The sequence below is a fragment of the Labrus mixtus genome, chromosome 20 (assembly GCF_963584025.1).
Source record: "Labrus mixtus chromosome 20, fLabMix1.1, whole genome shotgun sequence".
Classification (NCBI taxonomy): Eukaryota; Metazoa; Chordata; class Actinopteri; order Labriformes; family Labridae; genus Labrus; species Labrus mixtus.
In genome coordinates this window covers 9,675,881-9,695,593 of record NC_083631.1, presented here as the reverse complement: position 1 = coordinate 9,695,593, position 19,713 = coordinate 9,675,881, and the positions used below count along the sequence as shown (strand labels likewise).

Here is a 19,713-nt window from a genome sequence, read left to right as displayed (position 1 = left end):
GATGAAATTAAATGTGAAAATTAAATTCTGGCCTTAGCATCGAGTAGCCACTGCAAGTAGAGAGATATAGAATAGAATAAAATAGATTCCATTAAAGGATTTAAGATAAGATGTGTTGGATTCTAATATTTTATATCAGTTAGTCCCGCTCACAGAAATGTCTGAGCCTCGATAGGCCCCGTTAACGGACCCGCCCTAGTTCCCATTTAATTTGTTCACGTTGGATAGCATCAGCGTTAGCATCCTGGCTAATATTAGCCTCTCTGCTTTTGGAGCTGACTTGCAGGTTCTGTCATGGTACACACAGTCTCACTGAACTAGCCAAACGTCTACGTTAAATTGGTCCGTCTACACTGTTACCACGACAACAACAAAAGGCTGACACCATTTCAGAAGGAGATTACCGGTGTGAAAGAAGCCACACTTATGAGGACGTGTATTTTATAGCTTTGCTATGTGATGCTAAATGCTAAATTAAAAGTTCTGGGGGTGGCCCCTCCATGAGGCCCCCCCTCCCCCCCCTTATGGGCGGCCTTGATATCCACACGCTGGTCTCACACGGAGCAGGAGATCCTGATCAGGGTGTCAGCTCCTCCTGGATCTTGACCTCGTGGTTTTTCTCTCACTTCCGGCTGTAGAGACTTTAAAGTCATAAAAAAAGCCACAGCGACTCCAACGCAGCCGTGATTTAATTGATTTTTTCATACATCACTGACAAACTACGGGCACAACACCAATCAGAGTAAAGTAGTGGGGGCAGCCGGGCGGGCGCTGTGGCGGTGTATAAAGGCTGACAGCTCCAGCAGGCTGTGATTATGTTACAATCACCGGCGTCTTTTTCTGATCTGTGTGTCAGGAGACGAGCGTGTTGTTTGGAAATGGATACAGGTTGTTGTACTCCTGCAGGTCGCTCAACACTCAGAGTAATGAGGCCGCAAACAAAATCCATTTTTAAGACGAGGCCAAACCACAAAGACTACAAAGACTCTGAACGAGGAGCAGAACGAGTGACAGTCAAAACCTGCAGAAAGAGACGACAGAACCTCTGAATACTAAGAAGCTCAGTCAGGCTGATAGGACTGAGGGATAAGTTTAGACTTCTTACTCCTGTTCAGGGACGTTACATCATGTCAACAGGAGGGATGGAATATGAAGGACTTTGTCTTTTCTTTTGATGCCTATTTTTAACTGCAGCTGTTTTTTAACACATTTGAAATAAAGACTTCAGTCTCTGACACGACCTTCTGATAGCGAACAGAAACAAACATCAAACATTTCTCTATGATTTTAGAAACTCTTCAAACCTTTATTACAAACCAAACGTTTGAAAATCACTGCAGCAAGTGAATCCAAAGAAAAGACGAGAGGGAGTCATCAAATATGTAAAATGTTTCTTAAATAAGCAAAAACAGTTGATTTTCAAATCTAGATCTGATGACACAGGAGTTTTTCAAACCTGCTGCATTAAGTCTTGAAACCAGCTTATTGTCCTCTAAATCTGAGGAACACATTTAGTGTCTCCCTCTGATAATGAAGAACAATCAAACTTAAAACTATAACGAGCTTCAAAAATAAATATCTTGTTGGACAAAATACTTCTTAACTCTTGAATTTAATATTTCTATTTAATTTCTCTTTTTAGATTTGACCTCACAGACTGAAACAAAGCTGCCCACACACACACACACACACAAACACACACACACACTGAGCAGTTCTTGGTGATGTTGGCACTTTTCATGGACCAGGAGCAGAAAGGGCAGAGTGACACCCCCCCCCCCCCCCCCCCCCCCCTCTCTACTCCTTTGACTGCGAGGTTAAAGATTAGCATCTCTGATAAAGATTAACTCTCCGTCAAAGGAAGGCGCTGATTGCAGGAGTTTCTGGTTCAGGACTGTTGGTGACTCGGGGGGCGATCGCTCTGTGACCCTGCCTGCAGCGAGGGGTGGGGGGGGGGGGGGGGGGCACACCACAGGATAACATGTCGGCTCTCTGCTTAAGATAAGCTGTGATATAAGAACAGATAACTTAATGGAATGCAATGGATCTGAACAGTGCAGAGGAACGTAGAGAGTCATCTGTTGGTTTGAAGACTCCAGTTCAGCTTTTTGGATGTTACTCTGTTGTTGTTTTTTAAAACCAGAAGTGACCATATTTGGACGAGAGGGTGGAGCTGGAGAGAAGCGAGGGGTTAGCAAACGTTAAGATATCGAAGCTAACCTTTCTGTGCGCGTGGCTGGTTCAACGAGTGAGGTTAATTTTAACGTAGAGCTCTATGGAAACTGACTCACTGCAGGAGACAGACTCTAGTGGACACTGGAGGAACTGCAGGGTCTTTATTTCTCTGGATGTTGCTCCTTGTTTTTTTTCTCATAAATAATAAAACAGTTTCATATTTTCTCAGTTGAAAGAGGACAAAGTCTCCTTTATTTAAACCCTGAGATTTAACGTTGAGCTCTTCCTGTTGGTAAATTTACACATGGCGGCTGCAAACCGTTCTGTGACCATGAGTGGAAAACTAAAAGTGTCCACTTCAGCAGAAGCCTGAATGTGTTCCAAACTGGAGTCAAAAAGGTCTTTTGTACGCCGGCTGAGCGTAATGCCTCAGTTATGTGTCCACAGCCACGAGCATGCAGACTTCACAAGTGGAAGATTCGTTCCGTTTTCACGAGCCTGAATGGAAAGAACAAAATAAGGGGATGAACATCACAGCGGCGGATGATGCCATCTCCTCTGTCATGCTTCAGTTCTCACCCTGGTGAACAACACATGTAGAGCTGTAAGTGAGAAACATCAGTCGGCCGTACACACACACACACACTCCCACAGACGGTTGTGTAATGAAAAGCCAACAGAGTGATCAGAGTGGTTCATGTGGAAGCAGGCTGACTCTGCTTTTAAGAATTAAGAACCAGGGTGGCCCGCCTGGGTTCTGACTTATGGTGGGGGGGCATTCAGTTTGTGGGCACATGCACGTAAATTAATGTAATGTTTTTAACCCTTTCCATCCCACTTATTATCTGAACTTCTAAGTTACACAATTTGGTAACTTATAAATCGTCCCGCCTCTGATTAGGCAAATAGCTAATCATAGATTTGGATTTTGGGGTGACCAATCAGATTTCAAGGGTGACCCGTGTCACCCCTCTGGTCTCGCTCCTGGGTATTTTATCATTTAATATCCAACCGGATTCTATTCTATTACCTCCTCTTATTCTATAGAACTGTCTTTATCTTTCAGTAACAGTTTGCTGGATACAAAGAACACAGAAACACTCTGAGACTCGCTCACTACACAGAGGAGTAGTCTCTCTCTCTCTACCTCCCTCTCTCTCTCTCTCTCTCCCCCTTCCTCTCTCTCTCCCCCTCCCCTCTCTCCCTCCCTCTCTCTCTCTCTCTCCCCCTCCTTCTCTCTCTCCCCCTCCCCTCTCTCCCTCTCTCTCTCTCTCTCTCTCGCTCTCTCTCTCTCCCTCTGTCTCTCTCTCTCTCTTCTCATTAGTTCTGTAAATCTGTTGAAACTCGTATGTCCTCCTCTTGAAGCAGGGGGAGAGGAGATGAAAAGTGTTTCAGTGCAGCTTTGTCGTCGCTCATGGCGATGGTGCTGCGTGGTCGTTCAACCTCATTACACCTGAGGGAGCGCTTCAAACTCACCTGGTGAAAACTGAACAGAGGTTAGGGTCCTGACTGAAGGAAGAAAGATGAGTTTTAGATCAAATAGATTGAACTTGAACTCGTATGTGAGACAGTCCCTCTGTGAAGCTCATGTTAAACTTTAATGTGAACAACGTGCTCACGCTCTGAAAACGTCTGCACATCGACTTGTTTCTTATACGACTTGTTGAAGTTACAGAGAGTTCTTCTTCTTTAGGGGAAATAAGAGCGAACAATCCCTCAAATGTAGTGAAACAAAAATCCTGAGAAGAATGTGAGAGGCCAGCAGCTCGGTGGCGTTTGCAGTAAATGGCGTCAAATCCGGAAATTGGATCCACATGGGGGGGATGTGTTCAACAGATGGGTTGTTTGAGGTCAGAGCATTTCTTGTTTTTATCACTGCAGCTTCAGGAACTCACATTTAACAGCCTCAGCCTCGTGTTCAATAAGGATGGAAAACTTTGAGAGGATTTTAATTTGCTTAATTTGCATTTTGCAGCTTTATTAAAACAACCTTCCTCAAAGTCGACGCTCAGCTGCATGTGACACCCAGCGGCGTTTAGGTACAGTGAAGCGTTTTGGCATGTTATAATAAAGTTAAAGATTCAGACGAGTTCAGTTCAACAGTTTGTGTTGCTTCTTGATTTGTGACTTTGTAAAAACATCATGAGAGTCTGTTTGAGCTGAATATTATTTTGCATAAAAACTGAATATAGAAATGAACCCACAGATTTCAGTCTGTGCTCCAGAACCTGCTCGGCTGGAAAGAGTCCAAACATAACGTGTGTTTGGCTCTAACCTTCATATTTACACATTTAGGAGACTTAAACTTCTTGTTTGTCTTCTTTGTGTTGTCCCAGATCACTTTTCTCTGTTTGGAGTTTTTCTTTCCGTCCTCTTAACGACTGAAGCCTCCTAACAGCTCCGAGGATTCAGTCATAAAACAGTTCATGAAAATCAGATCTTGGAGCACTTAGCTGAGCTATGGCTGCTCCTGGGTCAAAGGTCACTTTCACAGAGCTGTGCGCCGATATATCACGGTGCGAGTGCTTTCTGCTCTTGTGCTGCTAAAACCATGAGCCACTTAAAGGACGAATCTTTGTGTTGGATTTTGAAAATTTCCAAAAATCAGAGAATCGAAAAAAGACCAAGTACTTTGAGTTTTCTGTTCATCACAAGACGTACACTGATTTACACAAGTCTGCAGAGTAACGACGGCGAGGTCTGATTCTGTGTGTGTGTGTGTGTGTGTGTGTGTGTGTGTGTGTGTGTGTGTGTGTGTGTGTGTGTGTGTGTGTGTGTGTGTGTGTGTGTGTGTGTGTGTGTGTGTGTGTGTGTGTGTGTGTGTGTGTGTGTGTGTGTGTGTGTGTGTGTGTGTGTGTGTGTGTGTGTGTGTGTGGAGGGGGTGCTGAGCAGGTCGGTGACGGCACCACCAGGCCAGGCAGAGATAAGAGCAGAGAGCAGAGATAAAGTTTATGAAGCTGCAGCAGAAACATTCATCCATCCATCAGCATCCGCCCCTCCCCTAAAACCAAAACAACAACAACAAAGTAAACACAAACAATCAACATCAATCAAGTCAGAACTTTTATTTAAAGTTTCACTGCAACAGAACATTTTCTAAAAATCTGAAAGTATTTTTATTGAGTCGATGAAGCTGAGTTTAGTTTGATAAGCTTTTAAAACACAACAAACAAACAAACAAACAAACAAACAAAGTCACTTGAGCACAGAGAACACAACAGTTGTTTATGATGCAGTTTGTTTATATCTAAAGAGAAATACATCACATTCATCTCTACAAAGACAGAACTTGACATGTCTGTAAACTCTGTTAAATCTGGATTCTGTTGACTTTGATTTTCACCTCCATCTCTTCGTCTCTTCATCCCTCCATCTCTCTGGAGTCTCAACCTGCTGTTCACTCACTTAATATTCATTCTATTAAATTATGCACCGACAGAGGCTTTGTTGCTTCCTCCTCTGCTGCTGCTGCTGCTGTCTCCATCATTTCTGTATCAAACTTTCTCTTCAGTCAAACACTGGTGTTCAGGGTTTGGATCCAGGGTGTTCCCCCTCTCATCCTCCTCTTCCTCTTAAATTTGGCTCCTCAGCTGTTCTTGGGCTCTGGAGGCGGCCTCCTCCCTTTGTCTCGGCCTCTGGGCTAGCTGGCTAAGCTAGTCGGCCCCTGCATCACTTTCTGGGTAACTTTAGACTAGTCCACTCCTGCTCCGAGGCTCCGGATCTCCGGCTGACCCGCGGGGCTGAGGGGGCAGACTCCGGGAAGAGGAGGCCGGCGCACAGTGAGTGCGTGGAGGGGAGAATAAATAAGAAGATAGTGGTGGTTGTAGTAGTGGAGGTGGTGATGGTGCAGGCTGGTACGGGAGGTCGGGGGATCCTGCTTTGATTTATGTGTTTGGGAGAAGCTGTCACGAGCAGAAACAGGAGCAGCGCGCGGACTCCTGTTTTATTCTAACGCGTTAATAATAAAGAAGAGGCGCCATGAAACAGCACGGAGAGCGCGGACCACATCCGGGATATTTATTTAATATGGTTATTAATAAATCCACCTTTAAGCAGCGCGTGCTGAGCAGGATGGATGTGTATCTGATACCGGCTGGATGAGTCCGGGATTACTACCGGACAGTCACACCGAGTGTAGCCCGGGAGGAGGGCTCTCTCTCGGGCTGCTCTGGACTTCTTTATGGACCCGGATGGAAAACAGCTGTTTGCATTTTCTCTGTTTGCTTCTCTTTATTTTGCTTCACCACATTCCTTACTTCTTTAAACTTAAGTCTCCTCGTTATTTAAATATGAATTTGTTCAGTTTTAATTCAGGACGTTTTTCTGTTGTGAGCTTGAGGGCTGTGAATCAAGTTTTTAAAGAATAAAGAGAAGCATAAAAACAGTTTGATTTAAATTAATCTGTTTTTATTTTAGCTTCTTTTTTGGTCCCAGCTTTTTGTGCTTCGTTAAATTAATCCACTAAATGTCTAATAAGAGTAATATTTAAATGAACAGCCCTGTTTATTATTCTAATTAATTATCTCGTTATTTTCGATGATTCCTTCACTTTAATTCTTGTTGTTTCCTTTTATAATTATTATAGTCTATAATCACTCCATGTCCCGGCTCAATAATATTTACTATAATTATTTATGGATCATTTGAAAACATTTTCGATTCTCTGATTTTTGTCTGTCTTCATGGTTGGAAGGACTCGTCGCCTTTTTTACTCCTGAACTGTTAAATCACAAATTTCCGTCGTTTTTTGTTTTTTTTTCTCCCAAACACAGAGCATCTTTGTAAATAAGACAGGATGTGAAATATGATGAGCAGAATCGATAAGGTCTCCTCTCACTCCCTCTCTGCCTCCCCCCGTCTCTCTGCTCGCTTTCATTTTTTATTCCGGGAATAATTTCAGCAGCTCCACGAGACGACAACAGGTCTGAGGTGTGTGTCGGATTAAAATCAGATTTTTGGATTAAATATCTAAATGTTTCTCTTCCTCTCCTCCTCTCCCTCTTTCCCTCTTCTTTACTCTGCAGTTCTTAGGAGCTTTGTGGAGGCCGCTTTCAGCCATCAGAACACCGGGACATAGGAGGAACTCTCCCGGTGAGTGCACATCTGTATGAGGTTTGAAATCTGTGAAGTCAATCATCAAAACGTCAAAGGAGACAGAATGAGGCTGTTCCGTTAATTCACCTCGATTTTCTAAAAGTTTATGATCATTAATCTGAGGTCAGACCGAGTTTTTCTTTTTTTTAAATCCGTGATTTATTTAATTTTTTACTTCATGGTAAATAAATGTTTTCCGCATTGCAGGCTCACCTCAGCCTCGTGCTCTAGTTTATTCAAACACAGGCTTTTTATTTTTATTAATATTATTATTTCTGAAATCCGAACGTTTCATTCTAATTTTGAGTTTAGTTTTGAATATTTCCGGTTCTGCAGCCTGAGGTTAAAATCAGATAATTTAATATGACAAGAGGAAGATGTCTCTGATGTTGTTGGGATGAAAAATTATTTACTGAATTTAGATTATTTGGTTTTTTTAAAGACTTAATGGATGATTGAAAGGTGCAGCTGAAAGCAACATGATGATGGGACGTGCACGAGCATGTGTGTGTGATTCAATGTAATGTATGACACGTGCTTTTGTAATATAATCCATAATATAATCCAGAGGTGTGAAGGGCATCCTCAGCAGGAAACACACAGCAGGGTCAGTTCATCTGTTCAGTTATTAAAGCAGCGACCTGCAGCAAGGAAGCTAATGCTAACAACACTTATAAATAGCAGTGCAGCTAGCAGCAGCAGGACAGAACTCAGCTGAAGAGTTATTCTCTCAGTTCACATAAAAAAAAAAAAACATCTCAACAAAGTGATTTTTAAATATTTTTTGAGGATGTTTGGTGCGTAAAAGAAGGTTTTAAATCCCCAAGAGTAGGAGGACATTCCTCTGTGTCCTCCTCATGGCCTACATGTCTCAGGTCCTGAAGGGGGGGGGAGAGAAAAAAACACCGGAGGGAGGATTTCCATGGCTGTGCAGGGCGAATAGTTTGAGTTGTGAAACCCGATATCCGTGACTCAACCCGAAACACGGAGCCGTCCATGCGCGTCTTCCATCCCGGAAAATAGAGAAGAAGTGCCATCGTGCACAAGCAGCGGCCTGCATGCGTTCACACGTCACTGCGTGCATGAAATCCGCTGTGCTCCCACTCTGCTGCTCTGTGGAAAGCCGAGAGAAAGGAGCGAAAAGAGCTGATGAGCTGTTTGGTTAATGAGTGAAGAGAATCCTTCAGTCCGACAAAAGGCTGTTTGGAGGAAAAGTTGCAGACGGACACATTTCAGGCTCCCACCTTCCACCTACACGGAGCTCATCCTCTCTTTTCTGCAGCCCACAGCGAATGCTATCTGCTTTAAAGTTGGGCTGTTTACGCACACACACACACACACACACACACACACACACACACACACACACACACACACACACACACACACACACAGTCACACACGCTGCTGGGTGCGAGAAAACTCATAAATCTTACGTAGCCATAAACGACAGGGGTAGCGTCCTGAATAATAAAAATAGAGGGAGCTCCAGAGACAGACACACACACACACACACACACACACAGAGAGAAGGAGAGAGAGAGAGAGAGTGTGGGTGTGTGAAAACATTGTAGCTTTATATTTTCACTTCCATTTTCTCACCTCTGTTTCTCTTTCCTTTTGGCACTTTGAGTCTCACATGTTGCTGCTCTTCACTCTGTTTCTCCGTTTTTTAAAAACGATCAGCAGAATTCAAAGGCCTTAAAGTTTCTGTGCTGTTAGAGCTGCTTATGAAATCTGTCTCCTCCCTTCCGTTATGGCCTCCTTTTCTTTTTTCATTATTTACCCTTTTCTGTGCATAAGCAGCAGCAGGGGGAGAGGAGGTGATGAAATGTTAACAATACAGACTGAGTGTCTAGTTTCTGCACGGAGACGTGGAGGAGCTGCAGGAGGGGCTCTGCACAAACAGGGAGTTTAAGAAAATACTTTTTTTTCTCTAAAGGAAAGGGAGAAACCGGCTTCTCATGACCATAAAAATGTCACCAAATATGACCAAAATAATCCACAGAGCACTCTGTGAGGTTAATATAGTGAAGGGAAGCATCGACCTACATAATCTCAACTCTGTTTTAGCTTTAAATTATTAATTTATCTACATTTAAAGTGAGAGGTTTGGTTAAAAACATGGAACATATCAAAATAATCTATCTATTTTAATTATATGATTGAGTCCTTAACATTACATTGAATCCAAGTCCAGTGAAGGCATCATGAAATCAGATCTGAAAGAGGCTTTGGCACATTATGTGTTCTCAGATGACGTCACATTGTTTACAAAGTTTATTTATTAGGCTGGAACTTTATTAGTAGAGCATAGAGGGGCTTTTTCTGGATTGTAAAGTAGTCATACAGTCCACCCTAAACTTTAAGAATAAACATATAGCCTCGAGCATGTCAAATAATAAAAGGTCTCTGGCCTGCTAGCACACAGGCTACTGATTAGCACCGACAGGGAGGGATACAGCTGGAGCTCAGAGGAGAGGCCCTGCTGCTTTATAATCAGAGGTGCTGCGTAAAAGTTATCCAAGATCAGATAAATAGACCAATCACAGGCCAGGCTTTGTAACCACAAGTCCTTATAGAATCTAAACCGTTATTTGGTATACAAGTTGCCTTCATGTCTGGTTGTATGGCTAACATCAGTGCCTGCGTGTTGCACTTGCAGTGAGAGTAATTAGCATAATTTGTGAGTGACGCTGAGCTGTTGTTTGATGGAGAATCGGCGCGTCCGCGAGTCAAGCCCCGTTATTTCCCCCGTTACTCCCCCGGGCTGACCGTCAACAACTCCAGGAGCATATCTATAAGGACACTACCCCTCTATTGGTGCGGTGTTTAGGCTGTTCGTGCTGCTGCGAGCCGAGCCGAGCCGAGCCGAGCCAAGCCGTGCGGGATTAAAAACCTCCAGGTTCAGCCTGCAGAGAGCGGAGCGAGGCGGGAGAGCAGACCCGGAGACAGAGAGGGAGACGCGGAGGGAGAGAGGCTGGAGACCCGGGGAGGAGAAGCAGGGGACATAAAGGAGCAGGAGTGATGATGGGGTGACATGTCGCCGCGGAGCTGTTTGTCTGACTGACTGGTTTTCTGACTGCTTGTGAGTCACTGAGGGGCTGAAACAGGCAGAAATCTGAGGCCATTGTTATCAGCAGCAGCAGCGGTGCAGGCAGCGGCGGCGGAGCTGGGGCGGAGGTGGAGGGGGGGGTGGGGGGCGCGAGCAGGCAGCAGGCAGGCTCCCGGTAAGCTCGTTCAGCTCGCGCGCTAGCTAGCCTGCCTGTAGCCCTACACTACCGAGCCTGTCCGTTAATTGTTCCCGTTAACCGAGCCCCGCCACCGACGCCTCAAGCCCGCACAGCTCTCTCAGTCCTCGGCCTTTCATGCCACACCGTGTCCGGTGCGCAGCCCCCGCGGAGCCCGGTCTGCTGCTGCTGGAGGCTCGTGGAGGTGTTGTTGTGAGCCGTGCTAGTCCTCAGTCAGACCCGGAGGAGGAAGAAGAGGAGGAGGAGGAGGAGGAGAGGAGCACCGGAGCAGATTCGGTTTTTATTAAATAATTTCTGATTGTTATTGATCACCTGGTGGACGCGCGTGAGGACTATAATCTGTGATGCGGTGCTACGGGGTCCGAGCCGGACTGGACCGGGACCACCGGGGCTAAAGGAAGGTAAGAAGGGGGAGTGTGTGCGCGGGCAGGAGAACAGGCCAGCCGGTAACGCACGAGCTCCACAACAAACCAGAAATCCAGTGTGCGCGTGTGTTTGAGGCTCTGTGATTTATGGCCCGCATGACTTCAGACCCGGTTCAAGAAGAGTTCACACGGCTTTCAGCTGCCCCCCTTACTCCTTCTCTGTCCTCCTTCTCTCTCCTTTCTCCTCATCCTGCTCCTCTTCTCTGCTTTTTATTTCCAGAGACATGGCCGACCTGCTCCTCGTCATCCTCCTGCTTCATCTCGTTTCTCCCTCCGCGGGGCCCAATCACATCACATCTCACATTTATTTAATCCTAACTTTCATGTTTGGACTTTATTATTGTATTCACATATGAATGGAGGAACAAAAGCTCTGACCAGGCCAATCTTTATTCTGCCCCCCCCCCCCCCCCCCCCCCCCCCCCCCCCTCCTCTGTGTGTGTCTGTTAATGGGATTTAAAAAAAAAAAAAAAAAACTAGGATTGTCCAACTTAATGCCTCCCCTCTCCCTCTGCTTGTGTTGGTCTTCATGGCAGGCGCCATTTGTAATTTTATATCCGGGATAAAGCACAGACACTGGACACCAAGGCCGACCTCTCTCTCTCTCTCTCTCTTGTTGTTGTTTGGGTCTCTCTCTCTCTCTCTGTCACTATAAGTGGATTATTCAGGGAGGCGTCTAGTAAAGTTGGTGATTGTATTAAGCTGCAGACCTACACGCAGGGCACAGACATTACGTGTCCCGTTTAATGGTGAAACAGAGATATGATTTAATAACATATTCCTCCTACACACACGGCCTCTCTCTCTCTCTCTCTCTCTCTCTCTCTCTCTCTCTCTCTCTCTCTCTCTCTCTCTCTCTGCTCTCTCTCCTCGGGACTATTCCTCAGAGTAAATAATTAGGATTCCAGCTTGTCTCCTGGAAAGATAAATGGCTGACATGTGTGACGTGCTGAGAGCTGGAGAAGGGCTGGACTGTCTGTCCAAAAACACGCAGAAAAAAAAAAAAAAGAGCATATGGAAATATTAAGAGGAAAAATATCCTTTATCGTGATTTAGCCTCGTTAATCAGAAACACTCAAAACGAACCTTTTCTCTTTTTAGTCATTTTTGTTTCCATGTTTTTATGTTGAAATGTCTTATGACAGAATGATTAAGAAATGTAATTTACATAATTCACAAGTCGTGCAGCTTTTAATAAATAGAAGGTCTTATTGTTTTCGGCGTAGCTTTAAAATCTTAATTAAAATGGATTGTTATATTATCTTTATTATCTATGCACGCGCTTTAAATAATTACGTTTTCTACATTTTTGCACTTTGGAGAAACATTTTAATACAACACAAAATATAATAAATAGCTGCACGTGTGCTGATGTAAATAAATGATAGCTAACAGTAGTTAGCTGCAGGGCTAACACACACACACACACACACACACACACACACACACACACATACACTCTCAGTTTGTGGAGTCAGAGGCAGCAGATCTTCTTTTCAAACATTTTATCTCTGAGCTCAAATTAGTGCCAGGTGCTCCCTCGCGCCTGATAGCTGGCCTCTCGCGACCACAGGCCCACCCCGGCGGGATGCGCGCGAGAGACAGGGTGCTTGTGGGGGCCAAAACTGACGTTTTTTTCTCACTATTATTTTTGCCCAAAACAAAGTGAAGCACTGAGACTCTCTCTATCTATCATCTGATTTTTTTCGTTCTTATTTTAACCCTTAAAGCTCTGAATAATCTTTAAATTCTTAAACCTCACGTCTCTTGTGGAAAAGAAAAAAAACATTAAAACAGTTCTAGTTTCTGACGTCACGCTTTTCTTTGTCGCTCCGTTTAGAAATAATAAAACCTTCTTTTTCTTCATTGAGTGTTATTGTCACATTTCCTGAGCTGCAGAGACACATCTCTTCATCGTTGGTTTTTATTCAGCAGCAGTGATCAGTTCCGGAGATAGAGAGTGAGGTAACAGCCGAGCAGCCTGAACTCACTACATCATGAGAGAGCTGACAGAAATAGGCTACCTACATCAGTCACACACACACACACACACACACACACACACACACACACACAAGCAGCGGCACCGTTGCACAAGACGTCCCGGTCAGGAATAAAAACACACAGAGGGAGAGCTTTATTACAAACACTTCATCACTAAGTTTCTTTAATGATCAAACATGTATTTAAATACTAAACATCATAATAAAGATGGAGGAAAGGGAAGTTTTATTCTTTAATTTAAAAGTGGATTATTGGAGTAACTGCTGGAACAAAAAAAATAAATGTGAATTACAAATTCTGAAACTCAGTAATCATTATTTAAAAAATGAACTTAAAAAGAACCAAATAATGCTGATGTTTATTTTTCATCTGAATCTGAGTGAGGGCGTTTATCTTTTTATTTCCCTTTAAATTCAACATTGGTGTGTTTTTTATGCGAGTGTGTGTGTGTGTGTGTGTGTTTGCCCTCCTCGTGCCCCCTCCATCACAGCATCTGCAGGCTGAGCACAGGCTCAGTGGGGAGGGGGAGGGGGGGGGGGGGGGGCTGAGAAAAGAAAAGCGCTGGTTTCTATTCATGTCATGGCGCCTTTCACTGCAGGAAGATGGATTTATCTCTCTTATTTCTTTATTCTTCCTCTGCTAACCTTTCAGGTCAGATTGCAGGGGACCGTTGGAGAGACACCGTCACGTGACCCCCGGTACCAAATGGTCTTCCGGCAGCGGCTCTCATCAAGGACCGGAGCACACGCAGACGCCGCCTCTCCTCTCAGACATGCAGAAGACAACGTACTACGACAACTCCTCCACGCTGTTCGGTGGCTACTCGTCCTACCAGGTGCAGGGGGCTGCTGCAGCGGCAGCGGCGGCCGCCAACGGCTTTGGGGGCTACGATGCGTCGGCCCCCGTGTCCCACCACCAGCCGGCCTTCCAGTCGGCGTCCCATCTGGACGTGGACTCGTACCAGCGCTCGGCGTGCTCCTTACAGGCGCTGGGCAGTAACAGCAGCCATCAGCAGCTCGCCAAGAACAAGGAGCTGAATGGCAGCTGCATGCGGCCCAGCCTGCCGCCAGAGCACCACCCCGCCTCCCAGGTGTCCCCCCCACTGCCCCCCAACCCCAGCAATGGTAGTACCGGGGCTCAGCAGCCGGGGGGCAGTGCCGGGGCCTCCTCTGTGTCCAAATCAGGCCCCAATAAGTCCTCCAATTCCTCCTCGTCCATCTCGTCCTCCACCTCGTCCTCGTCCTCCTCGCTGCCCCCTAACCCCACGCTCGCCAAGCAGATCTTCCCCTGGATGAAGGAGAGCCGGCAGAACACCAAGCAGAAAAACTGTTCGCCCAGCAACAACTCTGGCAACGGTGTGTTACATTACACCTGTCTCACACACACACACACACACACACACACACACACACACACACACACACACATTATTATTCCTCCCTCTCTTTGTCTCATTTCTCCTTCTCTGTCCTCCTTCTCTCTTGCTTCCTTCGTTAGCGTCTTGTCTCCTCAACTCTCTCATCAACATCGAGCCTCAGATCCCCCCGAGGATTTCAAAGGTTTCTCAGACTATTTATGGCGAAACAGGTTTCCAAAGGCGCTGCTTCACACGGGGAAATGACCACAGGCAGCTCGTCAGGCTGCTTGATATTTATCTGGAGTATAATGTAATGTTGCTTTAAAGGAGCTGATGAGGCTGATGAGCAGGATTCACTTCAACATTTATTATGAAGAAGAATCTAGTCTGCTGCGTTTGATTGAGTCTCCTTAATGAGCAGAACTGGTGGACGGGCAGAAGCAGGGGGAACGAGTCAGCCTGCTTCTGTCTGAAGGAAGAATAGAACTGGTCGAATTTTGTACTCGTTTTAATGTGAAAATACCAACTACATAGTTTTACAAACAGAAATCTTGAAGCCACAGTGTGGTGTGGGGTTTCAGGAGTAACATGGAGGGAACTATTTTGTCTTGTCAAACAGCCAGGTTTGAAGCCATCATGTCATTGGGGATTTATACCTGAACCTGCACATAAGCAGCGTGATTCATCCAGAAATAGATCCAGCACTTCTCTCCACTTTGAACGAGGTAGAAACAGGATCAGTGCAGGGATTCAAGGCCGTGTTTAAACTTTCAGAACTATTTGTTTTTAAGCTGACTTCAGCAGCAGAACAGCTGCCACCATCCTCCTCTTCATCGTCTCCTCCTCCTCCCTCTGGTTATCATCCTGCTCTCTGATTGCTCTCCTTCCTCCTCTCCTTCCTCCTCTCTTCTGGCGACATGAAGATATCACCCGGATGAATTTAAACGTCATGTACGATAACAGATGAACAGATTCTCCGAGAGGGCGGAGAATGACACGCGGACGTTTGCAATGGGAGATATTAACAAATGAAAGAAAAGGGAACAGAGCAGGATGATGAATTTGAATATCATCTTCATGTCTGATAACAGAGCGTGTGATACGTTAGTTATCAATGAGAAAAATACATGGTGTCATAATGAATATGAGCGGAGAGTTTAGCACAGATTAGACGCTTTATTGATGAGAAATGGAAACAATCATTTAGAGATTTTCAGCGCTCTGAGAGACGGACGATGTTTAGCTCCGTTCAGAGAAAGAAACACGAGAGTGGACTGTTTGTACCGGAGGAGATATGATTACACACAGATATGATCTCACTTCACTGGAGCTGTGCTACATCAGCTTTTATTAGTTTGAACCTCAGACTACAAGTGGTTGGAGCCTCATGGTTTTAACTGAAGCCACTGCAGAGGTGACTGAAACCTGCATTCTGTTAACGGCCTACAGGGGGCGACTCACCTGGTTGCAAAAAGAATCTACTGTAGGATCAAATGGTCTCTGCTGATTTTATTCCCTCCTGAAGAGTTTATGGTCTCACACTCTGGTTTCAAGTCTTCTTCATCACAGTGTGATTATTTATGAAATGATCGTCCCATTTAAAGAAGAAGAAGAAATATATTCTGCAGGCCATGGCCTCCAAGTGTTGAAGAAGTTGTTACCTGAACAATCTGTCGAGCAGAATCAAAATGTCTGCACGTTCTTGGACATATGTGTTCCTGCTCCCTTCTGGCTGAGAAAAATATCAAGCTGGAGGCGTTAAGACAAACCGCTGGATGATGTCATGTTGGCTTTGTTTACTTGTTAAATACAGTGGATGGTTTTAACACAGTTCAAGCAGCCCGACTCTTTGAATGTGGAAGCTGGTTCAGCGGCCGATTCTTAAAAATGGTTTTCTTCAAGTTTATGGTTCCTCTCTGGAGTGATGTCAGCCCTCTGTCCTCGAGGTTAAAGTGAGAAGATCCAAAGTGTGCATGAGGTGGTGTTGGGGGGCTTTGGAGGGATGTGTTAGAGACATTCAGTGACCCTCCTTTTTAAATGATGAATAAGAGTTGAATAACAGAGCGACCTGTACTGTAAGTTACATCAGGTGCATGACCTCATATGTAGGTAAGAACTTCTTCAAATCCAAAGCAGATACTTCAGCAGCGGGTCATTGTATCAGGTATCTGAATGAACACCTGTCAGCTCAAACTGTCACAGAAACGTGTCTCGATGTTTGACTTTCTTTGTCGCTCTGATTAAAGCGAGCTCAGGTTGACCTCGGTTCAGAGCTCGTCGTCTTTGTGCTGCAGCTGCTCTTGCTGCGGGGGGTTTTTGTCTTTCCAAGCCAAGATGCAATTTAGCTGCCCTGAGCTAGCACCGGGGCCTCCGTCTCTTAATAACTGCCACTGTTATGAAGTGTTGACAACTAATATCAGGGGATAATTCAGCCGGCGTGCCCAGACCCCCCCCCCCCCCCCCCCCCCCCCCGCTTTATTAACACCCAGTTTCCTCCAGCATGCAGCCGCAGTGTTTCCTCCTCTCTCTCCTCCTCTCTCTCCATTTTACTGTCCTCATTTTTTAAAGTTTCTCTTTAAAGTTGTTCTGTTTCCTCCCTGCGACCTCTCCTTATCTCCTTCCCTTCTTCTAACTCCTTCTCTGTTTCCTGTCCTCAGTGTCGGGAGGAGCAGAGAGCGGCAGCAGCGGGGAGAAGAGTCCGACCAGTGGCTCGTCGGCGTCCTCTAAGCGAGCTCGCACGGCGTACACGAGCGCCCAGCTGGTGGAGCTGGAGAAGGAGTTCCACTTTAACCGCTACCTGTGCCGGCCGCGCCGCGTGGAGATGGCCAACCTGCTCAACCTGTCCGAGCGCCAGATCAAGATCTGGTTCCAGAACCGACGCATGAAGTACAAGAAGGACCAGAAGTCCAAGGGCCTGAGCTCCAGCTCCGGAGGGCCCTCGCCGACCGGGTCGCCCCCCCTGACCATGCAGTCCTCCGCCAGCTTCCTCAACTCCATGCACGCCATGGGAGGGGGGGGCGGGGGCGGAGGCTACGACGTCCCGTCTCCTCCGTCCTTCGGCAAGCCGCACCAGGGCGTGTCTTACTCCATGTCCACTGCCTACTCCAACGTCCCCATGAAGGGCTGCCCCCCCCAGCAGAAGTACGGAGCCCCAGACCCGGACTACGGTGACCCCCATCCCCACCACGGCCTGGTGCAGGCCAACAACGCAGGATACGGGACCCCCACCAACATGCAGGCCAGTCCGGTGTATGTGGGGGGCGGCAGCTATGTGGACCAGATGCCAGGTTCGGGGCCCTCCATGTACGGCCTGAACCACCTCGGCCCCACGCCCCCCCTCCATCAAACCATGGACTACAATGGCGGGGGGCCCATGTCGGCCGCAAACCAGCACCACGTGGGTGGAGGGGGCCCCCAGGGTCCCTGTGACCCCCCCACACACCCGACGTACACCGAGCTGTCGGCGCACCACACCTCGACTCAGGGCAGAATCCAGGAAGCACCCAAGCTCACTCACCTGTAGCAGGTTTGGAACAAAACGTAGGAGGTAGTGAAGACGACGCAGAACGAGTGACCACGACCCCGACTCACTAACAGACTGACACGAGGGGACTCTACTGCTGCAGGGGGGTCGCGAGGGGGGGGGGCAGAGCGAGACCAACAGGAGACATCCAGTGGTTTGTCCTGTGCTCTAAAAACACTAAACGTCCAGCTCCGCAATGACCAAACTAAAGAAACCTAATCTCAGTTTATTTTTATCAATGACTTAAACTTTATCTTAAACCAATCAGAGACGTTTGTGTCATCCAGCTCAGCTTTTATCCACGTTTACAAATTGAACACAAACCCTTTCACAGCGTCCTCCCTCCTCTGAGAGCAGTGAAGCGTTCTGTACGCGTGGGAGACGAGCTGTACAGTCAATCGTCTCCCACGTCCCCCCGGGGAGACAATAACTGTCAGGGCGCTCGTCTTGTGGCGCTCGTGCAGAGACGTATCGGCAGCTGTACGGCATAAAGAGATGAACGGGGAGCTCCGTGTTTCAGTCAGTGCTCATTAGACGAGAGAGTTTACTGCAGTATGGACGTCTGTGTTCAAACATCACAAACGTCAAAGTGAAAGAAAAAGCTCCAAACAGAACGTGTGACATTATGAAGCTTTACTACAGGACGCCTCCCTCCTGACGTGTTTAACCTGATTTGGCTTCACAAACCGTTTTGGTGTCTCAGCTAGCATGTTGTAAAGTAGCCAGTAACGACTCGGCTAACTAGAACGATACTTTAATCATAAAGCTCCCCTCTAAGGCTCCCACATACACTAAGAGCTCTCCCGCTCGCTCAATGAAATAGTTGAGATTTTAATGTGCAGTTAACGAGGTGGGTAGATTTATGACGCAGCCCCCCCCCCCCCCCCCCCCCCCCCTCCAGGCAACACGTGTTGTTGTCAGCCTGAGCTATGTGGAGCTCTCTGCCTGAAATACAGCTGGAGCTGGCGGCCCTCGTCTTCCTCAGTTTCTGCTCAGCACATTAAAAACCTCTGGATGTTCTTCATCGTCTCGTTCTGCCCCCCCCCCCCCCTGTCTCCGCCCGTTCAGACTGAATCACTACTAACCCTCCGTCTCCGTCTGTGGCAGCAGCACACGGCTTCTGAAGGAGGCACAACCTCTCACAATCCGCCACAGACACACGCACACACACACGCACACTCAGCACACCTCCCATCACTCTCACAGAGTAGCCACGAGTTCAGAGGCTCAACAAGCCCCCACAGACACACCTGTGCTAAGCTACGTTAGCCCTCTCTGCCTCATGCAGGACTCCTTAAATGATGACATTTCACCTGGAGGGGGGGGGCGGGGGATGAGTTGGAGGTAGCAGTGCACACGTCGCCATCTTGTTGAACTTTTTTATAAAACTAAACAAAACAGTCAAAGTTTGTTTGGCTCTATGCACCAGATCTACCTGCTGACATTTAGGACAAGACAGTGATAAAGGCTCAGATCAAAATGTGAACGTTTGATTTTATTATCAAAATAATCTGAGAAATGATTAGAGCCACTTTAAGGAAATACAACTCTGAGACGACCCGATAAGAGACGAAGAAAAAAAACCCATCAATAGGTGAAATGTCGTTCTTAAGAAGTCCCCCCCCTCACACACACACAAACACACATCATCAGGTGATGCTAAGCTAGCTTCCTTTTGCTGACACACACACACACACACACACACAACCAGCTGTTGACATCTTCAAACAAACTCGAGAGGAAACGAAGAGACTTTTTTAATGTTCTTCTTTTAGCACATCATCGACACAGGGTATAAAGAGTGGAGAACACTATTTATTTATGTTGGGGTAAATCACTGCCCCCTCTCTCTCTCTCTCTCTCTCTCTCTCTCTCTCTCTCTCT

General features: G+C 46.4%; 1 protein-coding gene and 1 long non-coding RNA gene across 13 annotated transcripts in view; both read left to right on the top strand.

The window, feature by feature from the left end:
- Positions 1-19,210, top strand: part of hoxb3a (homeobox B3a) — an 85,378-nt gene extending 66,168 nt beyond the window's left edge. For 7 of the 12 annotated variants that reach the window (XM_061026350.1, XM_061026352.1, XM_061026353.1 and 4 more), the window contains 3 exons: positions 7,200-7,266; positions 13,601-14,304; positions 16,964-19,210. In XM_061026350.1, the coding sequence (XP_060882333.1) occupies positions 13,722-14,304; positions 16,964-17,829 (1,449 nt within the window). In that variant the 5' untranslated portion in view covers positions 7,200-7,266; positions 13,601-13,721 and the 3' untranslated portion in view covers positions 17,830-19,210. Of the gene's footprint in view, positions 1-4,891; positions 5,955-5,980; positions 7,267-10,768; positions 10,922-13,600; positions 14,305-16,963 lie in introns of those variants that run through there. The other 5 variants (XM_061026357.1, XM_061026360.1, XM_061026354.1 and 2 more) reach the window with 5 other exon arrangements.
- LOC132953973 (uncharacterized) lies at positions 14,750-16,951 on the top strand. Its single transcript, XR_009665686.1, has 3 exons — positions 14,750-15,950; positions 15,985-16,018; positions 16,062-16,951. It is a non-coding gene; the product is annotated as an uncharacterized LOC132953973 (long non-coding RNA).
- Positions 19,211-19,713: the final 503 nt, after the last annotated feature.